Source organism: Phyllostomus discolor, chromosome 7 (genome assembly GCF_004126475.2).
Source record: "Phyllostomus discolor isolate MPI-MPIP mPhyDis1 chromosome 7, mPhyDis1.pri.v3, whole genome shotgun sequence".
Lineage (NCBI taxonomy): Eukaryota > Metazoa > Chordata > Mammalia > Chiroptera > Phyllostomidae > Phyllostomus > Phyllostomus discolor.
In genome coordinates, this window is record NC_040909.2 from 6614241 (window position 1) to 6624134 (window position 9894).

At 49.4% G+C, this 9894-nt stretch overlaps 1 protein-coding gene across 1 annotated transcript; it reads right to left on the minus strand.

Annotated features, from left to right (window-relative positions):
- Positions 1–1922: 1922 nt before the first annotated feature.
- On the minus strand, positions 1923–8358 carry CCR3 (C-C motif chemokine receptor 3). The gene is made up of 2 exons (XM_036030429.1): positions 8015–8358; positions 1923–3401 (listed from the first exon to the last, which is right to left on the minus strand). The coding sequence occupies exon 2, from the start codon at positions 3388–3390 to the stop codon at positions 2311–2313; it is 1080 nt and encodes a 359-aa protein (XP_035886322.1). The 5' UTR covers positions 3391–3401; positions 8015–8358; the 3' UTR covers positions 1923–2310.
- Positions 8359–9894: the final 1536 nt, after the last annotated feature.

Consider the following 9894-nt stretch of genomic DNA (forward strand, 5'->3'; position numbering starts at 1 on the left):
CTCTTGGGGCGCTCCCAGCCTAAGCAGGATGTCTCTTTGTATCCTTTCTGAAATGGCTTCTTTCTGCTTTCTGCAGAAAGAAGTGGGACCCCCTTCTTTGGGACCCCCGCCGCGTTCCATCACAGTCGTTTGAGTCAGAGGGGTCTCTTCTGCTAACCCGTGAGTGAGTTTTCTGGAAATGGGTCTCATCTGACTTTGCATCACGGGCATTTTTGCTAGTCCGTGGCACGGTGCGTGAGTCTCGTGTTTGCTGACTACAGGAAGTGTGTCACGTAGGGACCGGCCCTGCACCGCTAACCACACGTAGCAGCCACTAGCCGCGTGTGACAATTACAGTGGAACAAAAATGAAAATTCTACTTCTTCAGTCACACTAGCCATATCTCAAGTGCTCAGGGCCACACGTGCTGGTATTGACCACACCGGCTGGTGCAGAGGGGCTGGGCTGGGCTGGGCTGGGCTGGGGAGCACAGTGGAGCACAGTGGAGCACCCTGAATCCGTGACTTGGGTATGGGCAGCTTTCAGGGGCCAGGGGAGCATAAATGAGCATGGACACCCTGCACTGTGGTTACCTAGGGCAGATGCCGCTTCACAATGCAAGTCTCTTTCTCTCTCTGTTTTTTTACATATGATATATCTTCTTTTGGCTTTTGATTTTTTTCCGATCAACCATATGAGTGTATTTCTCCTGGTGCTTTGACCCCTGGTGCTCTCTCTCGGCCAAATTCTTCGCCGAGTGCCCCGGCACCGCTCTTACCAGCTGGGGGTCTCTCCTCGCCTCCACACTCACGCTTGTCTGCTCACTCCCCTCCCCCCCCCCCCCCCCCCGCATGGCCCCGGGGCCTCCGCCCCATCCTCCGTGTGTTACCAGCCTTGCCTCCCTAAGGCGCCCCACTGATTGTTTTACTCCCCTGCGTGAAGCCCTTCACTAGCTCCCCTCGCCCCGCCAAGATGCCTTGCCTGACATTCATGGCCTTTCCCAGCCCACCCACCCACCCTCCCCTCCCTATCACCCCACACGTGTTCCTGCTCCCCCTCTCACATGCATATTGGGCGTGTTGTTGTCTTAAGGTGCTTCCCCACATCCTCCCCACCTTTCCAACCCCGTTCCTCTTTCAGAGGCCTGCTCGAAAGCCACTTCCTCTATGGAGTCTTCCTCTCTCAGATTCCTGCTGGAAACGCTTCCTTCCTTCCTGGGCCAGGCAGAGCACTCAGCCTGCTCCTCTGTGCGCTGGGATTCCCGGGTCTTCTGTCCCACAGCCCCGACTCGGTGGAAGGTCTCACGGAAGCAAGCATTGTGCTTGTCTTAGACGTTTCCGCCTCTCTCGCTTAACCAAAAGCAATGTTTGTGCATCCTGTGTGCATCCCCTCACACCCAGGTGTTGGATGAACGGGGAGAAGGGTGTCTGAGAGGGCAGTGTCCACACATTTCGGGGCTAAGAAGTGTCTATGAGCAGGGTCTGTAGTCTCTAGACTGAAGATACCAGATGGCTCTTCTTCCGCTGAGCCCTCGTGGGAAACGCGGTCACTCGGTGAGCATAGAAAATGGATTCGATGTTAAGAATATTCAGAACAGGTGTGACAGACCAGGATGTTGCTTGAGAATACATAGCCATAAACTTAAAAAAATGAGTCTTTGCAACAAGCAAGAAAAGACCTAGGCACATTAAGAAGTAATGTAATTGATTTAATGTATTTTTTTAATATTACATTGAGACATTAATCTTTTTTTAAAGATTTTATTTATTTATTTTTAGAGAGGGAAGGGAGGGAGAAAGAGAGACAGAGAGAAACATCAATGTGCAGTTGCTGGGGCCATGGCCTGCAACCCAGGCATGTGCCCTGGCTGGGAATCGAACCTGTGGTGCTTTGGTTCGCATCCTGCATTCAATCCACTGAGCTACGCCAGCCAGGGCTGATTTATTGTATTTTGTGAAATATGTTTCATGCAGTCAATAGCTGGCCGAAGTTAAGATTTCAAATGTACAAAGTTTTACCTGTCTGTAGCTGCATATACTAACTATTGAACATTCAGCTGCATTGAAATGCACTGAACTTTTCAGAGACTCAAGCAAAGCTCTGCTTTTCGGGGTTGGCAATAAGTATGCTGCCCAGCCACTGATCTATGGTAATGAGTTTGGGGTGCATAGATATACCACGACCACTGTGAATATATTTCAATGTCTTCAAGAGCTTCTCCAGGGTTGCACCGGAAGTTCGAAGGTCTGGTATAGGGGTCAATGTCATTGGCTCCGTGTATTGACTTCATGTGCCCAGAGCATTTTCTTAAGGCAACTTTTAGCATCCAACCTAAAATACGCCAATGAGTTCCTGCTCCATGGTTGATGGAGATGCAGAGCTGGCTCTTTCTGGCATCTCACTAGGGCAAAGTCGGATGCATGTGCCCGGGCACACAGCCACGTGCCGGCGGAAGAAGTGGCGGAGGTGCTCCCGGAACCTCTCGCCGACGAAGGCGTAGATCACGGGGTTGATGCAGCTGTGCGTGTAGGCGATCACCTCTGTCACCATGATGGCCACGTCCAGCTGATTGCTCCGCTCACAGCTGCTCTCAAAGAGAGTCATTTGGAAAGCATGGAGGAAGAGAGCCAGGTTGTAGGGTGTCCAGAAAATGAAAAAGACCACCATGATGACAAAAATGAGCCGGATGGCCTTGTACTTCTTCCTGTTGGGGCATCTCACCAGGGTTTTAATGATGCCCGAGTAGCAGACTACCATAACGAGCAGAGGCAGGACCAGACTCAGGGTGTTGATTCTCACAATGTAAAGGCGCTTCCAGGTGTAAACGTCTCCCTCTGGGTAAAGGGAAACACAGGAGAAATATCCCTGCTCCTCTTGGGCCCTAGAGAAGACAATTTCAGGGAGGGCTATCAGCACTATCAGGACCCATGTGACGGAACTGCTTACGATACCGAAAAACACGGTCCGGGCTCGGATGGCAAACGTGGCGTGGACGATGGCCAGGTACCGGTCTATGGTCAGCAGGATGATGAAGAAGGTCTCCCCGTACAAGCCCATGCTACAAAACCCTGAGAGCAGCTTGCACATGTCATAGCCAAAAACCCACTGACCCTGCTGTGCATAGTGAATCCAGAATGGCAGAGTGATTAGAAAGAGCAAGTCAGAAATCGCCAGATTCAGCAGGTAGATGTTGGTCAGAATGGAGAGGCGCCGGTACTTTATGAGGATCACCACCACCATCATGTTGCCCAGCAGCCCGACCCCAAACACCAGGCCGTACAGCGGGGGCAGCAGCTGGGCCATCAGCTGCTGGACATTGTATTTCTCACACGGCTCTGTAAATATATAATCATAACCAGAGGTCCCGTAGGCCTGTAGCTCAGTCATGGGCTCGGCTGCGGGGGTTGTCATTTTTCTTGTTCCTATGATAGAAGAAGAAACAACGACCCCACAGTTAGGCACGGCCACTCTTTCTGAATGCTAGTTGATTTATTATTTACCCAACAAAGCCCCGTGGGATAACCTGCCTGTACATTTACAGGTATATATCAGAGCTGCCATGGGGGAGGAGTCAGAAATGCAAGGGAAGTTTTGAAAGGCCACGTGACCAGCTGTGAGAAAAGAGACAGGAATGGGGTGGGTGGCGGTGAAGAATGGGAATGTTGATTTCTGGAAAGAGTTGAAAGAAGAAGTATAAACAAGGGGGAAAAGAACCCAGGCCGGATGGTAATAATATAATAATTACTATTATGACTGTAACTTTTAAGCATTTTGCGTTTTACTGTGTATAGATGACCTTCAGAGTCACCTTATCGATTTAAAAACCAAGTACTTTTCATAATCATAATGATTCATATTCTTACAAATAACTGCCCCTGTCCGTGGCCCCGCGGTAAGGCGCCGTTCACCACAGCCGACAGGGAAACTGAAGCTTGAAGAAATCTAGTGATTTCCTCTGAAGCCTCTGACAAGTGAATATAAAAGTTCAGGCTAGATCTTCAGTCTCTGTGTCCCTCAGTCTCTTCGTGAGATTCAAATGCAGTGATTTTTTTTAATTCCTTTTTTTTAAAGATTTTATTTATTTATTTTTAGAGAGGGAAAGGAGGGAGGGAGGGAGGGAGAGACAGAGAGAGAGAGAGACAGAGAGAGACATCAATGTGCGGTTGCTGGGTGTTATGGCCTGCAACCCAGGAATGTACCCTGGCTGGGAATCGAACCTGGGACACTTTGGTTCCCAGCCCGCGCTCAATCCACTGAGCTATGCCAGCTAGGGCAAAATGCAGTGATTTTTAAAGCTGACTTTTGATAGCATGGCTATTGGAATTATTGTGAACTGTTATGACAATCACATTATAAGCAATATCGACCCAGGTTAATTGACCCCTTTTCTGCCCCTTGTGATACGGACACGGCCTGGGCAGCCATCAGGAGCAAACCCCATGGTTCCTCCTTCACAGGGGAGCTGCACAGGATGGCGAGGCCAGTGGGATTTCTTATCGGATTTGATGTTTATGTATATATATATATATATTTTAATTTTATTTTAATCATTGTTCAAGTACAGTTTTCTGTCTTTTACTCCCATCCCAGCCCACCCCCCCTTCCCTCCCCACCTCCCTCCCATTTCCACCCCCCCCCCTAGTTTTTATCCATGTGCCCTTTATATTTGTTCCTATAAACCCTTCCCATTCTCCCCTGAAATTTTCTCCCCTCTCCCCTCTCCCCTCTGGTCACTGTCAGCCTGTTCTCAATTTCAGTGTCTCTGGTTCTATTTTGCTTGTTTGTTTGTTTTGGTGTTTAGGTTCCTGTCAAAGGTGAGATCATATGGCATTTGTCTTTCACTGCCTGGCTTGTTTCGCTTAGCATAATGCTCTCCAGTTCCATCCAAGCTGTTGCAAAGGGTAGGAGCTCCTTCTTTCTTTCTGCTGCATAGAATTCCATTGTGTACATGTACCACAGTGTTTTGATCCATTTGTTTACGGATGAGCACAAGACCAGGATCCCTAGGGTCAGGGCCTGCTTTTCTTACAATGGCAGACCTCCCCGGAGCAGGAGGAAAAACAGACAAGGAGGAAGCCCGAGGAAGGACAGTTAGTCCCTGCCCTTTGTCCTTGAAGGGGCCCTGCTGATTTTCTCCTTCCCATGGGGAGGATGGAGAAGGACATGAAGAGATAAGTCAGTAGGCGTTTCGCAAGGTAAGTCCTGGAAACGCAATAATTGGAGCCAATGGCAAGGATTTGCCTTGGCTCCCTAATCGAGTTCTGAGCCCCCGACGGTCAGCCCAGGCAGGGTTCTGTGGAGGTGGGGCAGGCGCAGAGCGGCCGGTCCTAGCCGCTGTCTCACCAGCCGCAAGACTGGGGCCAGCCCTTACCTCTGAGGTTCAGCTTGTGTGGCTGGGCACTGTGCTTAGATGTCCAGAAGGGCACCTTGGGGTTCATGATAATTCAAACCTCCCTGTCTTTGAAGAGGCGGGGACCCTTTCCCCGAACCCTCAGACACCTCCCCTCATGCAAGCCACAGCTCCTCCTAAAGAGCAGTGACAGAGAGAGGCTGGTTCGACTCCAGGCGCCCCAAGGAAAACCAGTGCCCTGGGCTCCATCCACCTCCTTGGTGTTGAGCATCGGCACCCATAGCACCTCTGAATGACAGAAATATTCATTTTTCAGCACGGATCAAACAAGGCGCAAAATGGTCAAGTTCTTTACCTTGTTTGATGGATTTTCCCCCTTATTGTAAACAACCACCTGGGAAGGGGAAACTACTGAGAAGAGAATGGTCTCTGAGTTCGGGACGCTGACATTCTTTGCACGTAACCGATGCAAGGTAAGAGTCTGTCATAGTTGTGTCTTGCTTAGGTCAGGCACTTTACGTATGTTTGCTTGTCCTCACGACCTTGCAAGGTGGGCACTTATATCCCCACTTCACAGATGAGTAGAGAGAGGCTCGGCGGGGGGGGTGGGGGCTCAGTCACCACAGCACTGTTAGGGCATGACAGAGCTGGGACTCTGTCCTATGTCCTGGGTCTCCAAAGCCCACGCCGTCACTGCCAGAGGGTTACATTTAGGAAGAAGCTCCACACCCCAAAATTACATAAATATCGATCTATATTTTGGCATCTAAATGTTTATCTATATTTTAATATCTGTATGTGTCATTTATCCATAAAAACCTACAACACATTTTAAATGTATTTTGTTATATGGCATGAAATGCATTTCTCTTTTAGTTCTGTCTGTGTGGTTGACAGTTTAAAGACACCGTATGTTGAATACCCGCCCTCGCCTCCTTGGGCATCAAACACCAGCTTTGCCATGTATTCTCGAATGTTCCTGATTAGGCCTGTGCACTGCACATGCCACTCCACTGGCCGGGCAGAGAGCAGCAGGTGCAAATGGCCAGGGGTGGGAGAGTGCCTGGATATGACTGTAGAAGGAAAGGGGGCCAGTGTGGCCAGAAAGGAGTGGCTAGTGGCTAAAAATTATTAGAAAGTATAATTTGTAGCCTTGGCTGGATAGCTCAGATGGTTAGAGCTAGAGCGTCATCCTGATATGCCAAGGTTGTGGGTTCGATCCCCAGTCAGGGCACATACAACAATCAACCGATAAATGCATACATAAGAGAAAATATAATTCACAATGATCCCAACATATTGTATAGATAATCATGGTTATTTTAATCATTGTCTTGTTGATGCATAATGAAGTTTTCCCCAATTTTCACTTTTATAAATAATGCTGCAGTACACACATTTGTCAGCAGTTTTTCTTATTTCCTTAAGGTAGATTTCCCAAAGCACCATTTCTACTTGCAATGTATTTCTAAGGCTCTTGATGCATTTAGCCAAATTGCTTCCAGAAAGAGTATAAAAATGTGTGTGTGCGCGTACACACACACACACACACACTGGGCTTTGGCGAGTGATGTTGCCTGTCTCAGTGTTAATCCATCAACACAGAAGATCTAAAAGAAAATAATCACTTGGCCAATTAAGCGGGCAAAGGGATGTCACTATTGTTGTAACTAAGATTTATTTAATTTCTTTTTAAACTGTAACTATTAGTCGTACATATTTTCTTTACCATGCATTATCTGCGTGTGCCTTTACGCATGTAATTCTGCTGAGTGTATCTCTTTTTTCCTGTTGAGCCATGCAGTCCTTCCCCGGCAGAAGTAACTCAGCCTGCATGGCTCAATGTCATGATCAGCACCTTCTAACGAGGGCTGTGTGTGTGTGCCAACTCCTCTTGCTGCCACGTGCCAAAGACCCCATGTTCCCGCCTTCCTACCCAAAGCACTTGTCAGACAACAGTTAGCTTCCGTCTCCAGCCAATCCAAGGTGGCCCAGCTCTGAAAAGCTCTCTATCCCTGCCCTCCGGCACAGGTCCGGGTAAAGCAGTCAACCTCGTAGAATCAGACAAAAAGACTCCAAATCTGTCGACTGATTCATCTATCAGCCTGACTCAGAGTGGATTTCCAATGAAAACTTGAAACATACATGTACATATCCAAATGTAACATATAAATCTACGCACACACATATATGCCAACTATATTTTCACGGTTTCTTACAAGTCGGTATGAATAAACACAAATGCTCTCAGTGTGACCCTTTGGAGTGGCCATCTTCTCAACAGCTGAGGATTCATGAAAGCCTGGGCCGTGTGGGCGGGCGCAGCTCTGGGCACGTGCACTGAGGGGGCATGAGAGGCTGACTCTGGGTGAGTGGAACAGGCAGGGTATCGCAGCATGGTCGGGACAAAGACAGGGAAAATGGGAGAAAGCACGAAGACGACAGAAGTGTGTCACAATGCACCCTCCCCCATGCTACCCACTAAATGGGGGTGAGCCTCGCTCCCCTCCACCCCCTTGATTCAAGGGCACTCCTGGGAGGTATCACTTCTACCTGCCTAGACTCCTCGCTCTATCTCCTTTTTCCTAGAAACCTGACAGTCTACCTGGAAGTCTCTTCTAAATGAACCATTTCTGTTGCATTTAACGAGTTCTCCCCAAAAAGAAGAATAAAAAAAAGTGGTACCTGGTAATTTAGTAAAGTCCTTTATGCTTCCAGTGATAGCTTAGGTCTCACCACTGGCGAAGTGGAGATACCATCTGTTCAGAGACATTAGAGAGATGAGAAAAACATCAACTTCCTTATCTGCACAGGCTGGTGTTTCGGATTTTGCAAGTTTGAAGAAAGATATGAAGCTGGCTACTACGCACACTCGATGTTCAGTTGAGTAACCCTGGACGTGAACGTGGCTGGCGTTCAGCAGTGTTTTTTCCTCTAGGTGGTCTGTGTTTGCTTGGAATGGCTCATTTTTGAGGAAGGGGGGAGGATCATTCTTGAATAAAATTGCTTTAACCCATGGGGAGGCAGGATAGTAAAACAGTACTGGAATTGCCCTGGGGAGAAAGAAGGGGATAACTTACTATTCTGCAGAGCTCAATGGGAGACTTCGAGGCTGTGGGGTGCAGCGCAGGTCTATACACCCCAAGAAAACCTGAGTTCGAGTTTCAGTTGGCACCCCTACCGCTGCACGACCTTGGGTTAATCATCTAATCTTGCTGGACTTCACTTTCTCACCTGTAAACTGCAAAAAATAGTGACTACACCACAGCGAGGAACTAACTGGAAACATAGGTAAAAGGGCTGAGCAAACATAAGGTGTGGGCAGAGCGTCATCCTAACCTAAGCTGCGCAGGACAGAGCCACGTGCCTGCTTGTCGCACTGAGGTGCTCAGAGGGCTCAGCCTGGGGCTGGGCACAGGGCAGGAGCTCACCCCACGGTTGTGGGAAGAGCTCTGACTGTGTCTGGTGTGATCTTTGAAGAAGTGGCTAAGTGGACGGGTCGATGCAATTTGTCCCATTTGGTATCATCTGCCACGTATGTAGGGCTGTGCTCTATGCTTCAAATGACACAGAAAAGATAAGAAGGAAGGACTGTCTGCGGGAAGGCTATCCGGGGCCCCGACTCGAGGGTGCTTACCAGTCAGCAGCAGCTCACTGGGTCAGCAGAGTCCCTGCTAGAGAAGAGGTAGAGAAACTGGAAGCTTCTGGTCTGGAAAAGAGAAGTTAAGGAAGTATCAGAGAAGGGGCCTGTTGCCATGGGTTTTCTGAGGCATCTCCAGGGTGGAGAGGTTACCAGGAGGCAGATTTCTGGCCCCTGGGACGAGAGCAGTGTCAGCAGGGTGCCCCAGAAGGGGATGCACCCTGGAGCCCACTGATGGAGCCGGGGGAGCCCAGCCTGCGTGCCCTCCGTGTGCGGGTCGCTCATACCTGTGAGGATAGCTGCGGGGTCGGGGGCCAGGCCTGCCCCAGGCCTGCCCTGCCAGCTGCTGCCTGCCCCTCTGCCTGCACAGTATGGGAACAAGGTACTAACCGAACACACGAAAGAAGGAAGGAAGCGTTGTCATTTTTGTAATAAAAAAATTTTATGTAAGAATAAGGAAATCTTTCTCTGTAGGTGAGGGGTTGAATAGAAAATTCCAGAGTCCTCACCCAACTCCACTTGTGTTTCTCAGGGACTCCCTTTCTGCCCTGAACCACCACCACCCCCAACTTTAGCCCCAGGGGGTACCCGCTGGCCCCCAGACATGCCTTGGACAGTCTCACCATCTCATGTTCGGTCCCTTAACTTTTTCCTTCTCCTCTTCTCTCTGCTGGGCCGAACCCTACCTGCAGTCAGGCTCTAGCTCCCGTATGGAGGGATCGTTTCTGCGTAGAAAGAAGGGCCTTCGTACCACTCACTTGGCGATGTGCTCTGGCTTCCTGGCCTGTAAACGAAGATCATGATAGCACCTAAGCCAGAGTGGGCAATGGGCGGGGTAACACAGGAAAGGGCCTCGCTTGCACAGTGCCTGGCTTGTGGGGTACGGTCAGGCAATGTCCACCACAGTGAGCTGAGTCTTAAAGGA